General features: G+C 47.3%; 1 protein-coding gene across 18 annotated transcripts; it reads right to left on the reverse strand.

Moving 5' to 3' along the window:
- Window positions 1-284: 284 nt before the first annotated feature.
- Window positions 285-22,243, reverse strand: nfyc (nuclear transcription factor Y, gamma). 18 transcript variants are annotated; one of them, XM_060043004.1, is made up of 11 exons: window positions 22,083-22,243; window positions 10,848-10,957; window positions 10,568-10,636; window positions 9,356-9,469; window positions 7,949-8,044; window positions 6,208-6,375; window positions 4,275-4,343; window positions 3,528-3,680; window positions 2,073-2,177; window positions 1,905-1,958; window positions 285-1,706 (listed from the first exon to the last, which is right to left on the reverse strand). In XM_060043004.1, the coding sequence occupies exons 2-11, from the start codon at window positions 10,944-10,946 to the stop codon at window positions 1,587-1,589; spliced, it is 1,047 nt and encodes a 348-aa protein (XP_059898987.1). In that variant the 5' UTR covers window positions 10,947-10,957; window positions 22,083-22,243; the 3' UTR covers window positions 285-1,586. The 18 variants fall into 18 exon arrangements, with proteins under 18 accessions (XP_059898987.1, XP_059898980.1, XP_059898984.1 ...); XM_060042997.1 differs by having other exon boundaries at window positions 10,568-10,639; window positions 22,083-22,235; XM_060043001.1 differs by having other exon boundaries at window positions 10,568-10,639; window positions 10,848-10,954; window positions 22,083-22,194.
- Window positions 22,244-22,291: the final 48 nt, after the last annotated feature.

Here is a 22,291-nt window from a genome sequence, read left to right on the forward strand (position 1 = left end):
CTCAGGTGAAACTTTAAGGTTCTCATTGATTTCGACATTTTTGCCACAAAAACTGTCTTGCTGTGAACTTTGGAAGTGTCTATGCTGCTATAAAAATAGCCTTGTTATAAAATGTGGGACTTTAGAGCCGCGACTTAGTAATAAATCAGGATATTGCAAGTGCTGGTTCAATAACTTAGTTCAGTTCAGTACTGCCCCCCTATGGCCACTACAGGTATATATACTGTATATTTCATCCATTTCGTTTTTAATAAAAAGAAAAAAGAAAAAAACGAGTACAAAAAGCACGTTAAGGTTTTTATTAAATTTTTCTCACAAACAGTCTGTTTACAAAAAGGAACATCAAAAATAAAATTTGTACCTATTTGTTGCATATCATGCTGGCAGTTTAAACTACATGCAAAAAAAAACCTAAATAATAACAACATTGATAATAATGATCATTACTGTACACAATATAGAGAAAGAATGTATTGAAAACAACTGTTCGGTTTAAAAAATAGGGTAAATGGGGCGTTTCTTTCAAAAAAGTCATGGGTTTGTATGTGAAACGTACAAAAACTGAAAATAGCACTTCAAATCCCCCCCACTGAAGAGAGAGCATGGGGAGATAAGGGACTGCATAGTGACCTAGGACAGCACTGTTATGCAGAGGACAGATTCACAGGAGACTGAGGGAGGGACGTAGAGAGAGAGGGAGACGGAGACGATTGGAAAACCATGATAAAGTAGAGCTGATGAACATTGGTAGGGGCTAGTGCAGACGTAGGCACGAACAAATACCCTCATGACCCATCTTCATCCCCCAGAATCCACGCTAAAAACACCTTAATAAACTAACTCCACATCATCATTGACTTCTACTGGGTTCTGGTGTCAACATTAAGCCCCCTCCACAACTCCAAACAAGCTAATGTGATGTATATGGCTTCAAATCGAATAATTAAATCTTAGACACATTACTTTATGGCTGGAATACAGTAGGTGCAGCAGAAGAACTCTACTACATCTTTACAAGGGAGCCCACAGAACGATGAGACACAAGGCCAGGAGGGACAGGAGGGGGTTGGGGTCAAATCTCAAGGCGCTCCTGGAATCAAGGCCCCGACCATCTCCCACGTGCCCGAGCGCCGGGGTGGGGGGAGGAGCAAGGGAGAGGATGGTCTTCTGGGATCCAGGTGTGACCAGGACCACCAACTTGTTGACTGACTTGATTTCATATTGACGACAAGAGGAGGACGAGAGGTGAACTGTGTGTGCATGTGCGTGTGTGTATATAAATAATGTGTTAGTTGAACTGGTAAAACTGCATTACACTGCCGGTGGGGTGGTGTTCCTTTTTGTTTTATTAAGATCAGTTTTTTGTACAAAAAAAAAAATATGTGAGGTGGGTGGCCTTCCAGTCCTGGTATGTACAAAAACCATCACAGCGCTCAGAACCATGGTTGAGTGAGCACTACCAGTACCACTGCCACGCAGTGGGACAAATCCCACTGCTGAAATCTGGTGAGCTGGTGTGTCTGTCTGTGTCTGTGTGTCTGTCTCTGTGTCTGTGTCAGTGAACGGGGGAGGGAGGCACGTGGAGCTCATTCGGTGGTGACCTGTGTGACCTGTCCGTCTGCGCTCTGATTGGTCGACTGGATGAACATGGGCTGTGTGAGCTCCTGTCCCGCGGGCATCGTCACCTGCTGGATCTGATACAACTGCTGTGAGAGGGGGGGAGAGAGACGCAGGGAGTGAGCGAGAGACACACACCCAGTGGAAGAGATGAAGCAGACCGTGTGTCTGTCTCAGTGTGGGAGCTTTGTCATCACATAAGCAGGACAATGAACAGAGTTTCATCCCTAACCCTTTTACTTTAAGGGGTTAACATTTATTTTAGCGCCTTCCTCGTCATGTTTTACCTGTCCATCAGTAAACTGGTTGAATTGCTGGCCTTGCTGTACTTCCTGTGTGATCTGGAGGATGGAGAGAGACCAACGACGTGAGCAGTCTGGTTACAGTTGAGGGTAATACTTGTGAACTGCAGGTGTGCTGTGCTGTGCTGAACACTCTTTAGGTCTTCATGTTACCTGCTGGGCGTTACCAAGCGTCTGGATCTGTCCCTGCACCACCTGTGTCCCGGACATCGGTTGGGCCAGTCGGATGTACTGCAGTTGCCCTGTGTTGAGCTGCACCTACAAGTACACACCACAAGAGGGTGGCAACCCCTGCTTTTAGAGCACGCGTGTGTTCAGTATAAACTACAGAGACCAGGACAGACAATACATTACTCTAGAACCAATCTCTGTAAAGAGGACCAACATTTACCCAATTGATCAATCCGATGCGTTCACCTATTTTACCCAATTGGTTAAAAGTTATTTTCTGAAAACAATATTGTGGAGTATATCTCCACAACTGCAAGGGATATAATATGAAATCTTGGTACCAAAAAGCCAAAAAAATAAAGCATGTGAGATTTTTGTAAAGGTGTGGGATGTGAAAACTAGCTGGTTAGAATGAATAAAGCTAAAACGTAAGTGGGAGATTACATATTTTGCATAAAATAAAAGTCATGGTTTAGATTGAAAACCACCTAGACCATTTTCAGTTAGTAGCCCTGTTTATTGTCATAGCACGGCATATGATGAAAACCAGGGTCAATATTTGATGGCAATAAAGGGAAGTAGAGCAAAGATAGAGGTTTTAGTAGGTCAGGGAGAATAGAATTGAATGACACCAAGCCAAACAATTGCACCATATGGCCACCCGATGGAGACAAACATAAGTTCTGACTGAAGGCAATTTACCTATTCCCTTTACCCTCTCTTAGCATTGGAAACAACATGTTTAGTCGCATAATGGTGCCCAGACATTGGTTTATCTGTTTATGTTGGCTTTATGCAATCAAAGTCAACATTGATGTAAAAAACAATTGTAGAAATTGAACAAGATAAGACATCATTGTTGGTTCTACAAAGAAAAAGTTTGTTGTTTGCTGTTGAGGTTTTCTGCCACTAGTTCGACAAGTTTTAGTTACAGAGTTATATGCTTTTGACTTTTAGAATCAGGGGAGTCCAAACTTTCATTTGATATTTAGCTTGTACAGATCAAATCATTTGAAAAGAGAGCTTCTAGTTTGCATATTCAGCAATGAAATACATACTTTTTTTTGTTAAATGCTCTTATTTTGTTTGTGATTTTAATTGTCCATTGTCTAACTGTTTAGAGGTGTCTCACATCACCTTATCAACAGTTTAAATGCCTGAAGACACCTTTGAAATTCAGGGGGGAGGGGCTTTACCCGGATACGGGTCGTTTTGGTATGAAGAGCTCTTATGCAATGTAAACGGTTTTGTAAAATAGCCTGTAGTATTATCATCACTAGAATTCAAGCTGGAACTACTATGACTAATAAGCGTCTTGCAGTGGAATTGGCTGCAGGTCATCAAAGAGCAGGTAGAATTGAGGCTTCTTGCCCAGCAACAGATGGCTACATGTTAGCTTGTGGTGGAGGGAACCCACGGGACGGTTCCGTAGCTTACCGGGATCTGCTGGATCTCCCCGGTGTTGGTGATGATCTGCTGCATCACCTGCATGGTCTGGCCCTGGCCCTGCCCCGCCTGGCTCTGGGCAGGTGCTGCCTGCACAATCTGGAGCTGCTGGCCATCACCAACCTGCATGGCTACCTGGCCACTCTGGAGGGAGGGAGGGAGGGAGGGAGGGAGGGAGGGAGGGAGGGAGGGAGCAAGAGATGAGAGAGAGTCAATGGGATGAACAGCCATGTGATGTGGCTTATGATGGACAGCAGGGTAGCAGAGAAAAAGGGATCAATAACTGTATTGGGGCTTTATTTAGAATCCGATGGAGAGATTCAGGGTGTAGGGAATATGGTGTACTCATAGACCATCATACAGAGATACTGAGGCCATCCCTCTGGGTTTCTCATTTTCTTTTTTCCGTCTGTCCAGGAAGGGTCACCTGATCTAAAGGCTGCGTTTGTCCTCTGAGTAGCAACGCACAGGGTCACCCGAGATGGACAGAGCGAGACGTGCAACTGATGGGCCGGTCGAACGACGGCTGACACAAGAGACACTAAAGGTCTCCATATCAAACGTTTTGGACATGCGCTGTATCTGTGTGTGTGTGTGTGTGTGTGTGTGTGTGTGTGTGTGTGTGTGTGTGTGTGTGTGTGTGTGTGTGTGTGTGTGTGTGTGTGTGTGTGTGTGTGTGTGTGTGTGTGTGTACGTGCTTGCGTGTGTGTGTGTGTGTGTGTGTGCGTGTGTGTTTACCGTAATGGGTGTGCCCTGTGACTGCACCTGCACCTGCTGTAATTGCTGCATAGTGGCACCTTGTAGCAACTGGGTTCCGACATAATATGGGGTTGAAGAGAGCAAGAGCAGAACAGAGGAGAGAGAGAGAGCAAGAGCGATAGAGTGAGACATAAAGGAGGGGCAGACAATGCAACAACTTAATACATGAGTAAGCACAGGTGGAGCGGTCGCATTATGAAAGCATGAACGGTCAAATGGGGATGTGTACAGCTGTTGAAAGACAAGCAAGTATGTGAGGTCTGCAGATTGAAGCGCTGAGCTTAGAGTGGAAGTGAATGACAAACAAATGTCATTGTGCTGTGTAGCAGTGGGCCTACGAGGGACGTTATAAACACTCTAAACACTCTCTGCAAATGAGGTTGATGGAGGACGCGGATTGTGGCATAAATGGACTCGTTGTCATTCTCCATTTGAGTATTCTGGAATCACTTCCTCTGTACTTTTTTAAACTCAGACTCTTTACCAATAGTGCATTAATGGGCTTTAAAAAGATTGATCTTAGACATAATTAGAGAGGAAACCGTGAGCTCCCAGGAAGAGGAACTTAAGGTACAGCAAACCATTGAGACGTGGGTGAGGAGGGATGTTGACACTACAATACCGATCAAGCAGCCAGGACTGAGGTCAACTACACTAGGTCAACTTGGACCACTACGGAGGTCAGCTAGACCTATCCAACTACTAGAGTACTCATAGTACTATCTAGAAGGACTACAACTGCTACCATCTAGTAGTCAATACCTTATCACAAAGCTGAAGGTTGTAATTAAGTGAGTTGAGCATGGATTGAGCATTATGGATTAAAATTGATCAATGCTGATGCATTCAATTCATTCAGCCCAATGTTTGTATGTGTCAATTAAACCGACTCTAAATTGTCATTTTGGAGGCCTGGTATTTAAAACAAGATCAAATCTCTTACAAAACTCGTTTTTTTTTCCTCTACCAGTATGTCAGGTGATTGGCCTAATGTCACACAGTGACCTCGTCACTATAAAGGGCAGCTCTGAAGCTAGAGAGAGGAGCTAGTTGGACAAGCAAGAGAGAAAGAGAGGGAGCAAGGTAGCTTAAGAATGAGAGACTACATTACGGTTGAAGGAACTGAAAGGCCCCATAAGGTTTCTTTGTGTTATGTGTATGTAGATGTGACAGACTGCAATGATAACACATGTGATGTTGGGTGTGTTCCCTGAGTCAGTTAATACAGCTGGTCTTGGGAGAGTTCAGCTCTTTGAAGATGGCCAAAGCCAACATCAATAAAGCTAAATGGGACCATCCCAGTAACAAGCCTGTTAAGCCTGCCCTGACATGGGGAAGTCCAGTTGAAGACATACACACACATATATATACACACACACACATACATACATGCTGTATACACACACACACACACACACACACACACACACACACACACACACACACACACACACACACACACACACACACACACACACACACACACACACACACACACACACACACACACACACACACACTGTATACACACACACACACACCAAAACACAAACATGCCATGTTGTTGCCGCCTTTATCCAAAGCGTGTTGTAACACGGAGTGCACACACTCGGTAGGACTCGAACCCACTAAACCTGGCTGTGTTCACACCATGTTCTGGCGATGGCGCTGTGGGAGGACTTCACATGATGTCACGCACATACCAAGCGGTCCTCTTGCTGCTGTTCCATCATTTTAATAAGAATAACAACTGGTTGCTTGGTGATTCCCAAACGCTCGGTCAAGACGTACCAAGATGGCCGCTTGGAATGTGCTTATGGAACTCGGGGTGACGTGATTGAACCGCCCTGAGCAGGAGCCAGCCACATGAGGGCGGTGGTGGTGGGGGTGGGGTGGGGGGGGGGGGCTGTACCTGTCCCTGCTGCGGCTGTGCGATGATGATCTGCCCGGGCTGGAGCGTGGTGGTGCCCTGGCCCTGCTGGCCCTGCTGCTGCTGCACCTGCACTGTCCCCGGCTGCTGGGCCAGCGTGAAGTAGTACTGGACGGGCTCCGCCGGGGCCACCGACTGACGCACCTCCTCCTGTGGGCAGAGCCACGCACAGCCACACGCACACACACACACAGGTCAGTGGACAGACACACACACAGACATGGAGAGAGGCCTATCCGTCCGGTACATCTCCATGAATTATTGTTGCGGGTGAAACGGTAGAGGATGGCCGGTGTGATGAATAACTGATGGGGCTGAGGCCAGGGGATGAGTAATGTGATCTGGGCCTCAGATCCACTGACATGGACCCCACCCCCCACCCAAAGGGTCACCCCTAGTGTACGCTGCAGACCGCACAAGCTGGACCCTGGATTCATGGGATCTGGTTTATACACCCAATAATACTGTGGTGTGTGGACCTAAGAAAGAAAAATCTCTCCATCCGAGGAGGAATTTGACGGAACATCTGTAGTAACTTTGGATACCAATGGAGCGATTAGACCCAGGTGTGGTTATTCCCAAAGGACACCACTACACTACATCATTCATTCTTTTGTTAGGTAGTAGCACTTTTTTATAAGGTAAATAAAGTATGATGAGAAGATAACTCAATGTTATCACATACCACAAATTATATGCCATGATTTTTCATTAGAACGTAGCATTTAACTGTACTAACCGCGGTTGAGATATCTAGATACATACTGATATAGTTTCAAATGGCCCAGGGCCATGGTGATAAGAGTCAGCTGCACTCTGCCGTCACATCGGTGAATCAGTGATTCACTGATTGGTCCAGCAACAATAACTTAATAGCTTCTGGAGATGGAAGTGACACAGGGTTCTTGTACAGAGGGATTGATGGGGTCGGAGGAACAAGGGTGAATGTTCCTAACATGGACACTCTGTAGGCCTTGTTCTCTTGCACTTAGACCTCCTGCTGTTGGTTGTTGCCCTTCTGGCATTGGTCCTAGAACTTTTACCATTGGTACTAGACCTCCTGCCATCAGTCCCAGAGCTGCTGCAACGGTGGACCACGGCTCGGCCCGGGGTCGTGACGTGCAGTCGCTGTCTCTCCATCACCAGAAGCATAAACACCCCTCTCCCAGCTCCTTCAGGACACAGCTGAGAGTGTAGGATGTTTACACTCCAGTAGACGGTAACCATGACGAGGCCCCTCACGTTCCACTCTCCTCTCACACACTATTGAAATCTGTTGTTTTAGGCTTAAAGAGGAAGCCATCGATCTTTCGCTTGCGTCGACAGGAAGTAGTCTGTGCTCACGCCGTCAAAGTGCAACTGCTTTGTGAGGAAGTGGTTGTTGCTGGAGAGGATCCACATACCGCATCGGTAGTGGTGGGGGGGGGGGGGGGTGGCGGTTGTCATTGGTTGACGGGGGCAACAAGAAGCTGCAAACATCCGACTGAAAGCCTTAAAGGGTCAGAATGCAGCTTCCAGTCAAGGATGTTTACAGCACCTCCAAGCTGCCATCATTGAAACTGCATCCATGATAATCACACACACACACACACACACACACACACACACACACACACACACACACACACACACACACACACACACACACACACACACACACACACACACACACACACACACACACACACACACACACACACACACACACACACACACCACCCACCTGGCGTTTTGGGGGCTTGAGGTCATCCCTGGGCACAATGTCAATCAGGAAGTCAAACTGGTCAAACTTTGTTATTGCCATGGCGATGTCGTTCCTCTGTAGGGAAACACACAGAATGAAAGGTGTTTGGTTAGGTGCTGAAGTTGACCAGCACTGTAAGCACCAATAGATGTAGTTTTCTAAATATAGTCAACTACATGAGCTGGCACACGCCAGCGTGGCTCATCACTTTCCTAAAATAACCCACAACAAAATGTCATGAATCAAACCAACGCCGGGCGTTCATTTGAACGAGACATGTCTCCTCGCCTGTCACCAGGAACCACTGTAGGCCTCCAACCCTCTACTCCCCTCCCCCATTTTCCACAGGATATTGGCTTTCAGGACCCCCCCCCCCCCCCCCCCCCCCCATTGTAGCACGTTCCTCTATCACAATCTATTTATAAACACTTGATTAATGTAACACCGGGTCAGATCCACACTTTCTCTATTGATGAGCGTTGCCATGGTGACCCCAATCAGCATGGCTCCGGGCACAATGGGGTCCGGGCTCTGTGTGTGCGTGTGCGTGTGTGTGTGTGTGTGACGCAACATCACACATGCATGGGGCACATACGTCACGCCTCGCGCACCATCTGTGGTGTTAGATGTAATTAACGTGTTGCGGTTGCGCTGCAAGAAGTACCAAGGTTCTATTTAAATTGTGCGGCGCCGTTTAACCGCGAGAAAAAGGGTTCAGTCTAAAAACCTCCAAAAGACATACAAGGAGAAGTAAGTTAGGATAACAGTTAAAAACTAAGGATGATTAAAGAATTCCTGGACTGCATTTAGTCTTTCATAGGCAGTATCATTTGTGCGCCCCCCCCCCCCCCCCCCCACACACACACACACACACAACCTTCTGGAGGCATGTGAGAGGAGAAGCCGGGTTGGCGTCTCTGATGTTCTGCCACACAGCTTGCCCCTCATGACATCCAGGTGTGACAACCCCTCCCCCAGCGGCCCACCCTCAGCGTCACCCCTCTGTCCTATTACCCCTAACCTCATTCCAGGGCGCTCACTATTTAGCCCTGGCAGCAGAGCCAACCAAATGGCCCTGGAGGGAGAAATGGGTCACCAGCGCTCCCACCCGGAATTACTTTCAAGCTTGATGCAGGGAGGGAGGGAGGGAGGGAGGGAGGGAGGGAGGGAGGGAGGGAGGGACAGAGACACAGGGAGGTAGGTAGACAGAGATTGCGCCAGATTGAGAGTTCCTGAACGGTTAGAATGCGGCCTCAGATCATACACAGATAATTATATGTATGTGTGCCTGTCTGTCTGTATGTGTTTGAGTGTTTGTCTGTCAGCGAATGTGCATGCTTCCGTGTGTGTGTGTGTGTGTGTGTGTGTGTGTGCCCGTGGGGTTACCTGCAGGGTGCGTCTCTTGTTGTCCTCTGTGTGGATCCAGGCTCTCAGAGTGAGCTCCGTGATGAAGATCTGGGCTGCCTTGGCGAACAGCACCGGAGCCTCAGCGCTGATCATCTGGACACAGGGCACCACAGCTGGGTTAGTCTCACACACAGGAACCCACTCCCCCCCCCACCGCCTCGTCTGACACCATCACAGAGGGAACACTCATCGGAAGAATCATAATAATTAGCTAGAATGCTGGTATGGTATGGAGGAATCAACTAACCTCTTAATATTGAACTGGATCTACACTATCACACACACACACACCTTCTCAGTGCATCACACACTGTGCTCAACGACATTCTCAAAAACAGGCGCACACACCAACAGTTGCTACCGTGTCAAACATCTTGTTTTTATATGTTGTTAGTGATCCTTTGATCTCTTTAAGCTGTCCTTTGTCCTGACACACACACACACACACACACACACACACACACACACACCACCCCCCCCCCCCCTCTGGTGAAAAACCACTCCTGCATGTCCCTTTAATTGACTACTTGAACGGTAATGACATCCTCGCATTTTGTTGGGGGTGCCATCTCCTCGGGTTCCCCTCATTAGGAGAGCGATTAGGCTAGCGACCGCTTCTACCCACGTTAGTGAATACATTAGTGAGACCCACGTTAGTGAATACATTATTTATGAGAAAAACTTTTTATGTTGCTCTTTTTAGTGCACCTTCATCATTTCTACACACAACAGCAACTCTCTTCGGCATCCCCGACCTCCCTTGCGAGAGATATTGATCGGTAGGGGTGCGTGGGCAGACATTTTGTGCCGCAGGCCTCCCCTCGACCTGCCCCGGCGCTAAGAAGCTACTTCGAATTATTCACCGACGCAGTGAGGCTTGGCAGTCACCTCTGATGGTGACACGGCGTGACACATGCCGTCACCCCCCCACACGTGTGAAATACATCGGCACTACTGACTTTAACATACATTTACACACACCTTTTTTTGAAGCTTTGGCCTTTATTGTTTTTACATTAGCCCTTTATTTTGACCATGACTTCCATGTTATGTTGACTTTAATCCATGTAAAGGGCTTTCAGAAAAGGGGATTCACAATTTGTTCTTACATACATATTTGCAATGTATTCTTACACCATGTAAATCCATGATAGGTCTAATTCTCTGTCTGGGTGGCGTGACTCGGTTTACCTTGACGTCTTCGTCGAGCTTCATGATCTTTTTGATGCGGGCGAGAGGCAACTCCTGCACGCGAAAATCCTTCTGAAACAGAGCCATGGGGGGTCAAATCATGTCGCTCAAACATAGCAGCAGCACGTGTGTGTGTGTGTGTGTGTGTGTGTGTGTGTGTGTGTGTGTGTGTGTGTGTGTGTGTGTGTGTGTGTGTGTGTGTGTGTGTGTGTGTGTGTGTGTGTGTGTGTGTGTGTGTGTGTGTGTGTGTGTGTGTGTGTGTAAAAGGAAGTAGGCGTACCACAGTGAGGTTGCGGATCTCCTCCATGACGCGGGGCCAGAAGGACTGCAGGGTCTGCTGGGCATCGGTGCCCCCGGCTCCAAACGCATCGGCAGACATCCTCTACTCTGCTGGAGGAGGAAGAGTCCATCGTTAGTACAAACAGGCCACAAGTTCCTTATCCAACATCACTCGCGGCGGGAATACATGCTCCTGTCATTGAGGAGCAGGAGGTGGTCAGACCTCTCCCTCAGAGATGTTGTCACAGGCAATGCCTGATGAAGATCCTTAGAGATCGAAACATCGTCAATAAATCCTCTTCTGGAGCATTTAAACAGTGTGCAGACCCTCCTTTTTTCTCATATTCAATGCTATTGTTCAGCACCAGGTAAAGCCAATCCCACACATGCTCAACGGCATCTTTGCCAAGGCACCCGATCAAGGCATCTGATCCCAGACGGACGGGTGAAGGGAGGTGGTTCATGGCGTGGTCCAATATTAGAATACACTGGGATCTAAAGAAGGCCCCTGCCGCCGTCCACCTATGCCTGACGGAGCGACAGGCCGGCTGCACGCTGGAGAGCGTCTCCGTCACCCTCAGACGGGGCAATTCAGGCAACTACGTCAGGGAGGGTTGTGGCTCTGTGTGTCCGTCTCTCCCTCTCCCATCCAAACTGCTGAATAATTTTTTACAGCACTGGTAAAATGGTTTACTAAAAAAAAATCCACACACACCTCTCTCTGAAGACTAGAGGGAGTTTGAAATAGGAACCAGCAGGTTACTATGGCATGTGAGGAATCTGCTCTGGGAATATCAGCATGCCTGCCTGAACAAGCAGAGTGCTAGAGAGGCTACAGGCTGCACTCTCTCACCCCCTTCACTGTGTGCGAGTGTGTGTTTACATGCTTGTGTGTCCCCTACCTTTCCAGCAAGAGACTGAAGCATGAACAAGAGCTCTTGAGAACTACTGCCTGTGTGTGTGTGTGTGCGTGTTTTATGACTGCCAAAGGCTTTGACAGGGGGTGGTAAGAAATTGACAGGGGCTCAGTCAGAGTGGTGTAAAACCAGTTATGTGGGTCAACTGTGTGAGAGAGAGAGAGAGAGAGAGAGAGAGAGAGAGAGAGAGAGAGAGAGAGAGAGAGAGAGAGAGAGAGAGAGAGAGAGAGAGAGAGAGAGAGAGAGAGAGAGAGACCAGTTTGGCAAAGCATGGATGTCTCCGGCTCTACTCTAGTTGACCGACTACGATATTGGTACAAAAGACAAAAGTGTCGATTCAAAAATCCAGAGATCCATCCCCCACCCATTAAATAACATGCAGAGAAGGCTGCATGCCGCATACCCCAGGCTGTCAATCACTTTCAAACTGAAAGTAGCCTAAATCGATGAACGCAAATGGCAGTGGAAGGGGGACAGCTTGATGAAAATCAATGGCGGACGCGCTAGTGCTGTGGTGTGTCGGGCCAGTGAGTGACCTTGATAACAGCTCCCCACCGGAGTCCAGTGGCGTTTCAAGGTTGATGGAAATCCTGCAGTCACGAGAACAATCCCAGCATTCCACTGGGCAGAAAGGGTTTATGGGAAACTGGGTCCTCTGCCTCGTACCCGAGTGCCGTGTGCTTTTCACGCAGCTCTCCCTACCCCGCCTCTTTAAGCGACTTAATGTAGGGAGAAATAGGTTGCAGTGAAAGACACAGCAGAACAATAGAAGTGGCAATAGAAGATGATAAAACAATTCAAACAATTCAAAGGTTTTGCATCAAGGGAATAGTAGACTGGTCTGTCGTTTTTCCAGTGAAAGATTTAATTTCCAACGTCAGCCATTTATCTTGTGATATATTGACACGGGGCAACTGTGGGGTTAAACCCAGTATATTGGCTTGTATATGCATGTTGGTATACACGTGTGCACTAGCTCGAACGCACACACACACACACACACACACACACACACACACACACACACACACACACACACACACACACACACACACACACACACACACACACACACACACACACACACACACACACACACACACACACACACACACACACACACACACTTTGTGACTTTCTCTGACTGGTAGGTCGATAAGGATGATAAGACAGTTAACACCATTGCAGGCGACTAATTGCCATGGCAACAGCAGGGGCCTCGAGGATATAGTGTACGGTACACTGAAGTAGGCAAAAACACACATAAATGTATAGTTATATTGTGCTATGTGCACCTGAACAAACTGCTAAATTCAATTCAATTTTATTTGTATAGCCCTTAATCACCATTACAGTCTCAAAGGGCTTAACAGGCCAAATATTTATGACACCCCCCTTTACCCAAGCCCCCACACGGGCAAGAAAAAACTCCCTATTAGCAAGGAGAAATCTTGAGAAGAAACGCATAGTAGGATCCCTTCTTCCAGGGATGGTCAGGAGTGCAATGGGTGCCACAATTGACATACAGGTAAATACATGCACATCATATTGAAATGATGAGGTCTTAAAGACCTTCTTATTAAGACCTCAAATTTGAATTTCACACAGACACGCACATGCCTTCTGTGACCCCATGACCTTCAACCTAAATAGACAGGCAGTAATCTGGCTCCCAAATTTTTATATTTTCATATTCAAAAGAAGTGATATGATGAAGCAGCTCTCAGGAAGAGCTGGTCTGGAAGGTGAGCCACTGAAAAAAATATGATGAAAAGTGATACCGTGTATGACGGACGAACGGACCTGGCTACACAATAGATATATAGATGACAGGCCCCACCACATTGCGCCTCAAGCAAGCTAGATAGCGTCCTCTACCTCAATCGATACGGCCTATCAGCTTATCAAACTTGTCAATGGGCTGTGTGTGTGTGTGTGTGTGTGTGTGTGTGTGTGTGTGTGTGTGTGTGTGTGTGTGTGTGTGTGTGTGTGTGTGTGTGTGTGTGTGTGTGTGTGTGTGTGTGTGTGTGTGTGTGTGTGTGTGTGTGTGTGTGTGTGTCAGACATGTGAGAAGCAGAACAGAACGCCTGTCTCGGTCCAACACCTTCTATGGTCTGGGCCAAATGCTAGCCCCGTGAGCACCCCTGCCTGAGGCCTTCTTTACACAAGAGAAAGTATATACTGCCGCCGCTACAAGCGAATAAATGTCAAGGTTGTGAGGTTTTACCTCGTTTAACAGCCAAAAGAGATTGATGCAGAGTGGGGAGTCTTTATTTTTGATGCGTCCAAGCGAGTGTTAGTCTGGCCGTACGGACAGGCTGTGTGCGACGTGTGTGTGTGTCCTGAAGTTGTCAACCTGCAGGGCATGCATGTTTGCTGCATTGGTGCTAAGCTGCGGTGCTATATTAGGGTACATTGTGTTGTTCTATACAGTGCATCTGAACTCCTCTCCCCTTCCCTGCGGTTTCATTGTCCTTCCATGGGTCAGAGAGAGACGGCGGTGTTGGGTTTCCTGCTGAACGCTGTTCTCTGGGAGGTGCGCTCTCTGCTTCGTTGGCAGTGTCTGACAAGGCATTTATTTTCTTTCAGGTGATTCTCTCTCCCTCTGCTGAATAAGCAATCATGCTCCCCCTGCTCAGCCTAGTCCAGTGCCTCACCCCCCTCCCACCCGAGCACATTGCATCAAGTAGCAGCATCCCAACCTCGCTCGCCCGCAGCACCCTGGCCTCACCTGCTCTTCCCTGCTTCTCGGAAAAAGGTTCCTCCACCAGGGTATTGTGAACAGAGAGAACATGGAGTCAATGCCAGCAGCCATTTATACATAAATGGACGAGTACAGGAACTCCCTTCGTTTACTGCATATTGCCCTTCGACAGCCAGGCATCTAGATGAGATAAAAGTCGCCGTATGAGCGCGAGCATCAGCTTGTCCTTAATGACGGAGGGCCGGTGACCACGACCTGGTGGGGTAGCAGTGGTCACCTTGCCCCTGTTGCTATGGCGCCAGGTCGGGGCGGGGCTGGGGGGAGTAACCCTTACAAATAAACAAACTAAAACAGAAATCAACTACTTGTTCTACTTGTTTGTTAGGGATTGGGACTTGAAAAATAGATGAACCAACATAACTGATCTGACTAATAGGTGACTCAGCGAATAGGTGACTAAACTTAACACTGAGCCTGGTGTAGTGTTGTTTACTTAATACCAACTTACCCAGACCTTAACTCAAGAACAAACTTCGATGGTGCTGATGATATGACACGTGAGGAGGCAGGATATGCACTACAAAGATCATTCAAAAAACGATATTGTTAGCTATATTTTAAGGCAAACACAACACCTATTAAGTATTTTTTTGAATGGTCTAGATATCCAAAATCATTATTGGTTTATCACATTGATTACAACTAAACTAATTTGTTGAATAAAGAGCGGTCCAAACGACTGTGATAAACATGTCTAATGAATGGCCTTTGATCTCCCCCTCTCTCCCCCCTCGTCTTCATTATCATAGCTGTCAAAACAGCGCATGGACGAGTGCCAAAGAACGACAAATAACTTTTGTCAACTCTCGTCTTCCACAGAGGAAGGGCGATAGAAGGAACCGGAGAAGACCAGAAGAAAAGAAAAGAATCGACTAGCTCATTTCCTGTCAAACGACCTCGATGTGACCTTCCGGTCGGTGGGCCTCCATGTCTGCTCTATCTAGCTAGCACATTATTGCAGTGACTACCAAAGTCAATTGGTCTACGGAGCAGGAACAGCAAACACTGTCCTACTCTAACTGTGTAAGACCAGCAGAAGGGTTTTGTTTGGTACTGCTAATCAGGGTTTGAACGTGGCGCAACACACACACCACACGTGTCCTCACAAAGCCTGGGTTTCAGCAGAACTTAGCTTAACCTGTCACAGTGCAGCACAACGAGCTCAGGAAGAGGTTATGAAACCTCGAGCGCTGCTCTATCTGAAGGGCACACAGTAAAGCAGAACCACTGTGTCACAACAGCAACGCTTCTCACATTCAAGACCGAAATGTGGGTATTTCTCCCAGCCAAAATCCATTACTCCAGTTAAAAACTAAATGCTAAGGGTCACGTGTTGCAATGTTAAACAAGTGCGGGTGCGTAATGTTAACTATATGGAAATAAGGGACAAAAATCAGTAAAATAGTAACAAAATTAGGCAAGACGTAGGTAAAAAAGACTAGGACTTACAAGAGTAAAGAACACGCCATGGGGTATTTTTCCAACTGAAGTCCTGATTCATAAAGCGCCGTGTACATAAGTTTAACCAACAGTCATCGCCATTGCTCATTCATTGTTCTCCACCAAGTCAACACTTACCCACCAGAAGGGTAAAGTGTTGGCATGGCTACAGTACACCAGGTAAATGATCTACTTTGACAAAACATTAAAAAAAACGAAGTTAGAGAAGTTAGATTCTGAGTCAGGAATTACACATTAACCACAGCAGGGCCATAAACCGGTGTGACACTCTCATAGAGAATACACTGTACTCAAGTAGCCTTTGCTGTGCTGTAAAGAAAAACAAGTTTGCGCGGCTTTTGCACTAGAAAGACACAAAGGCCGTATCGCCGGGCCGGCTTTGACCTGCAACGAGGCCATGAGTCTGACCTTGTCTCAGTCCGCTAGAGTCAGAACAACCAAACGTCCCTGCAAACTTTGCCCTTGGTTCTGCTTCAAGCCAACTCCAGGAAGTGCTAGTCACTGATCCGCCAAGGTCACTCAACAGAGAGGAGAGACAGACCATAGAGGGAGGAGGGAGGTTGAGTGGAGTGGAAAAAGAAAGTGGTCAGGGGACGGGGGGGTTGTGGGGGAGGTTAGAGGCCCTTGTCTTCAACTTTCACTGCAGCACCTGAGTGACCCCTGTCATGCTAGCAGTATGTACTGTCTGTGTACCTTTTGTTAGCAATAATAAATCAACTTTGACCACCTAGGTTTGTGTACTTTGTGTACTTAAGTTTACCCCTCATGCCCTCCCTCCCGGTGGCTCTTTCTCCCCCTCTCTTTGTACTCTCACCGCTCCCCTCTCGTCTCCCCCTCGCCGCGGAGAGAGAGACTGCGGGAGGCGCGCTAACATTCCTGTGACCTTCATCCGATGCGAGGGCCTATTCTCTGTCGTCAAAGTGGGCTGGGCTTAAGGCAGCTACCTGCAGATTCCTCACTGGGGAAAAAACGGCTTAACCCCTACCCACCTCCCCCCCATGGCTCTTAGCAGTGCCTCCATGGACGACGCACGCATCCATTAAACTACCATGGCAGCAAGGGCAAAGGGCCGCACATGACGCAGCTGTGGTCACCTTGGCCACCGGCTAGGAGACTACGCTACGCGGGTGGTGTGTTTTTGCTAGCCGTGTGCGTGTGCGTGTGGCTTGCAGTTGCTAATTTATTTATGCTTGTCGCCAGATGTGCCTATGGCGCAGGGTAAACCACAGATAATATTCAAATGTAATGCAGACACCCGGCCAACCTTCAGAACTGGCGGCAAGGGACTTCAACTTAAGAGTTATTTTTAGTCTCCCCCTCGCTCTCCCAAAAGGGTATTGGGTTTAGTCAGAGGAACTAGTGGAAACCTTCAATTAGGTAGGAGGGAAAAGGAGTTAAACGGAAAGAAGGAAGAGATGCCCTCGCAAGATTCTTTCACAAGACATCAGATCAAACCAGTGCACCCTCCCTTCCTCCCCAGTCCCCATCCCTGAATGTGACAAGCTGGCATTCTGTGTCTTCCCAGGGTCGGACATTGTGGGGGGGAGGGGGGTGTCCAGCTGCACATCGAAACCCTTTGATATCCACCATTACTAGATGAGGATGATGATTGAGGCACAAACAGAAAGCAAACTTAGCAAGGACGGCATGGTACTCTGCATCACTGCATGTGCCAGATAAAAAGAACAGGGTTTGAAACAGCAACACCTGGAGGTGAGAACAACCACAGACCTGAAGAAGAGAGTGTGATCGTCACAAAATACAAAGATACTTTATGCTATGACAAAAGCCACAAACAAACACAGCGAGTCGAAACAACTGAAACACACACACACACACACACACACACACACACACACACACACACACACACACACACACACACACACACACACACACACACACACACACACACACACACACACACACACACACACCTTGACATGACATAGTGTGTATTCACCAGCACAGGGGGCTCTGTGAAACACTAAGTCTGAGTGCCTGCCCCATCGATGCAGCGCCGAAGTGACACTTGAAGGACAAGTAAGGGGGCAATGAACACAAGCCAACCACCGCTACAAGCTCCCACCGGAAAAACAACAGACAGAGAGAGAGCGGACTCAGATACAAACACCAGAGAACAGTCTGAGAAAGACAAACAGAACCTATCCAGCTCTGCATTTGCTACTTTGTCTCCGTCTGTTTGTCTTTGGGTTTGTTTTGCAGACTTACCCCCGTGTGTCCTTCATGGCGAGTGGTTTTGCCGTGTCAGGGTGGAGGGGGGCGGGGGACCGGACAGAGCGGAACAAGAGAGCTGAACAAGACTCCTTGAGAGGAGAGTGAGAGGAGGAAAAATCAGGGGCTGACAAACTCTCTCCCGACCCCTCCACTTCCTGCAGCCCCCACCGCCTCTCGGCACTACACAAAAGGCATTCTTGCTCCACTCAACGCCATCCCAAAAAAAAGAAGAAAAAAAAAAGAATACCCTCCAGCTTGGACACACAGCCTCCCCCTCCCTCGGTACCCCTCCCCCCTTGTATCTATTACTCTCTTTTTACTCATTGCCTTGTCTACTAGACCCCCCCAGCCCTCCCTTCCCTCTCCTTTCCCCAGTCAACCCACAGCCGTCACTCTCCTGTTGGAGTCCTCGGATGGTCCCACAGCAAAGTTGTATGTTTCTTGTCTCTTTTAACTCTATGGCGTGCCCCCCTCCCCATAACACTGCTCTGTGAGATGACCCCTGCAGCGTTAAGGCCGCTTTAAGAGGAAAGCCAAGAGGAGAGATTAGAAATTAGAAAGCCAGCAAAGCAGCAGGCAATCAGCACAGCGCCACTCCCGAGTCCCGGACAAAATCTCCTTCAGCCTCCAGCCTCCTTTCCCTTTAACTTTGAATAGTAGTCAATCTAGCCTGCTACATGGAACTAAACCCCGCCTCGGGCCCCAGCAACCGGCCCACTCTGACGCATTCCACCAATGACACAGAAAGGTCCTTGTGTCCCATTGGCTGCCACACCAACCCATCAGGGCTGACACGTCCTCCCAGCTCCTCCTACCTCCCGTCTGCCCAACCCCCTTTCACAGAGAGACAACTTCCTGTTCTAAGTTACCTTGAGCCGCAGGATAGGGGTCAGGGAAAAGAAAAGAGGAAGAGAGAGAACAGCAAAGAATAGAGACCCAAAGAGCAAATAAAGTTGTGGAAAGCGTCCGAGGGTGTGCGCGTGTGAAAGGGTAGCTGGTGGGTGGTGTCGTCTTGCCTCTGCATGGTGTCTCCTCTGGCGGCTCTCGCTTGACTCGCGGCAGGACGGAGAAGAAAGGAACCACAGGCTGCTCTCTGACAACTGCTCTCTGCTTATTTACAATGTCAAACTAAATGTCTCCCTCAGCCCCGCCTCCGCTCTGCTGCTACTGGCTGGCAGCCCGGTGATGCAGGCAGCCAGGCTGCACTACCACTGGCTGACAGAAGTGTCAAGATGGATGCCGCATGTTGCAGCCACATGATTTAGAAGTGCAAAGGCATACCGGGCAGACGCCGCTGTCTCATACGTGCGCGTGCACTCAAACACACATTTTTGTCCTTGCTCTCTCATTCATCCTTGCTCACAGTCACAGGTAAACACCAACATTCAGCCTTTAGCAGGGCCGAGCACTGTATTAAATAGTTTGTTAGTGCGTATATTAACATTGAGAGTCAATATGCCTAAAGGGGTTGATGTTTATTTTTTAAGCCAAATTAGTCAATGAGCCAATTGAAGCCGTTTAACATTTACCATTACTCATGACTACATATCCTTCAACTTGTCAGACACAAACAGGCCATTTCAAAAGGTCTTTCGTAAAACAAACAAAAACCTTAGTGAGGTGACAATATCAACCAGGTAGCAATGCAAGAAAACAAACCATGTAATATTCTGTTCTGTTTGTGGGTAAACAAGATTGAAGAGATATGGGCGAAAGACTGAATACACAAAGCCATTGTTGTATGACCCCAATGTCATCACAAAACCATGTGTGCAATATGCTATAGCGTCCTTCTGGTAAGATGGCCACTGGTTAAGAAGGTGCGTTGCACTCAATGATACAAACATGGCCCTTCTTTACACTGGAACACAAGCGCAGGGTAACACATTAACGGTGCACTGCACAGGCATATTAAATAGTCAGGAATCATAAGACATAGGGGATGTGTATCTACGAATGTTCCCGAACAATAGCTTATAGTAAGGGACTGGTGCTGAGGATGGTGGAAGTGACCGTCAGCTTATCCTGCATGTAACTGCAAGTCCCCCCCCCCCCCCGTCCCCCATAGGGAGAGAGAGCAAAGCTAGTCCATCAATGAGCACACTAGAAGAGGTGATGGGGGGGATGGGAACCGGAAGGATGGATAAGGACGTAGAGGAGATCCACTACAGAACAGGAGGGATAGAACAAGAAGTGAAGAGAGACTCTAGAGAAACAACTATTTTGGTGCAGGAACGAGAGCAGGCACGTAGCTGGCCGGTTAATGATTAGAGAGGAGGCTGCACAAAGATTAATCTATTTTAGCAGTGAGGCTACCCAAAATGCCTCCATGATGACATCTGACAAGGTCAAAGCAGGAATGGAAAAAAAGACCTTCCCATGACTTCTCCGCCTCCAGGAGGGCCGTGTTTACCATCGCCGACACTGTTGTTTAGACATCAACATTCACAATCCGGGTTTATTTACTTCACAAACACACAGCAATATAGCCATTATGCAGTAATTTAAGTACACAAAAAGATGCATGCCTTCTGTATGCACAATTGACGGGCCTTAATAAAGAGGAGAAAGCATGAAGTCGTTTGAATCCAGAAAGGCATTAAAAACGATTAACTATTTTCTAAATAAAGAAATTATTGAATGAAAATTCCACTCGGGGGAGAAAGTTGATACTGGAAAAGTCTTGATACATAGGCCCTACTGTTAATAATCTACTTCCCACGGTACGCTAGACAGAACTTTGTGAACTGTGAAATAATACCAAGTGCAATGCACTCGTGTCTCAGAGAGCTGTTTATTTATTAGCTGTATTAAGAGTTGGTGAAGAGCAACAAATACAATCCAATGTCAATATTTAAGGGTTGAGAATATTATAATTTGAATAATATCAAATCGTATAGTCCGTAGCTGTAATGATCCAACTCAGTATATTCCTTCATAAACATTTAAATATGTAGCTATTGTATCATCCACCAACTTCGGAAGACATAACCATTTATGCACAAGATCTTTCATTAAAGAGTATGTATTGATGAAATACAATACGCCCAGTCGTTATTAGGATAGAAGGAAGAAAGTCTAGCTAACGCCGGGGTATCGTACCATATAACATTTATTCACTGCAAATATTGGTTTTGAAAGGTAAACACATCCGCTGTATTCCTCCGGAATGCATGAGATACCGTTGCCATTAAAGATCTAATTCTTTTAACTGGATGCTCCCAGAACAAAGTTGAGCCGTAAGCGATGGTTTGTTGGCCAAATATTAGCGAGTGTTCATTGTTGTCTGATCCTAGCTAGCTCAGGGGATCTTTGTGTTAGCTCGGTTCCGATACACCTTATAGTGTTTGCTCACACTGGGCATCAAGGGTCTTTTTAACCGAATTTGCCACTGGACAAAGCATTGCCCCCTAATGAAAGTTTGCAAAGCTTTACAGAGCTCGGAAGAAGTAATCTAACCAATAAAGACAACGTTTGTATCTGTCCTTCAGACCAATCAAACCTCGGACTAGATTCCACCAATCAAGGTTTTTATGGCCAAGTTCGCTCAGCCACTGGCGCCATTATGGATCCAACACGACTGGGCAGTTCATTCGACAATTAAACAAATGAGAGCCAAAATGGTGGCGCAACTGTGTCAGTTTCTCGCCCGCCTCTGATCCCTCTCGCGGGCCACCAATAAGCGCCTCAGAGAGCGAGGAGGGAAATGGCGCCTATGTTCGTCTTCCAAAACAATCGTCTATTGGTCAAGAAGAGCAAATGAAAAGACGCGGATCAATTGCCGCTACTTTCACTCAAACCGGCATACTTTCTTGTCATCATTTTACACACAAATACATTTTTAGGTCTTACTCACTTTCTTTTGCGTGTTCGAAGAGAAGTCCGCCTGAGTCTATTATTTATTTTATTTAGCCAACAACGGGAAACAAGATGGCTTCTATTCGAACCGGAAATAGTTTAACGTACGCACGTAGTGACGTCGCCGTTTACCCTACATGGACGGCATGCTTGAGCTTGTGTAGAATGCAGAGGTCGCGGCAAGGTTCCTCATAAATCATGGTTTAA

The sequence above is a fragment of the Gadus macrocephalus genome, chromosome 22, assembly GCF_031168955.1.
Source record: "Gadus macrocephalus chromosome 22, ASM3116895v1".
Lineage (NCBI taxonomy): Eukaryota > Metazoa > Chordata > Actinopteri > Gadiformes > Gadidae > Gadus > Gadus macrocephalus.

Coding starts and splice junctions, on each gene's coding strand:
- nfyc (XM_060042997.1), bottom strand. CDS start 10,946: ATGTCTGCCGATGCGTTTGGAGCCGGGGGCACCGATGCCCAGCAGACC. Junction 10,640..10,847: donor AGATCCGCAACCTCACTGTG/GTACGCCTACTT, acceptor GCTCTGTTTCAG/AAGGATTTTCGCGTGCAGGA. Junction 6,376..7,948: donor TCAAGCCCCCAAAACGCCAG/GTGGGTGGTGTG, acceptor CTCTGCCCACAG/GAGGAGGTGCGTCAGTCGGT.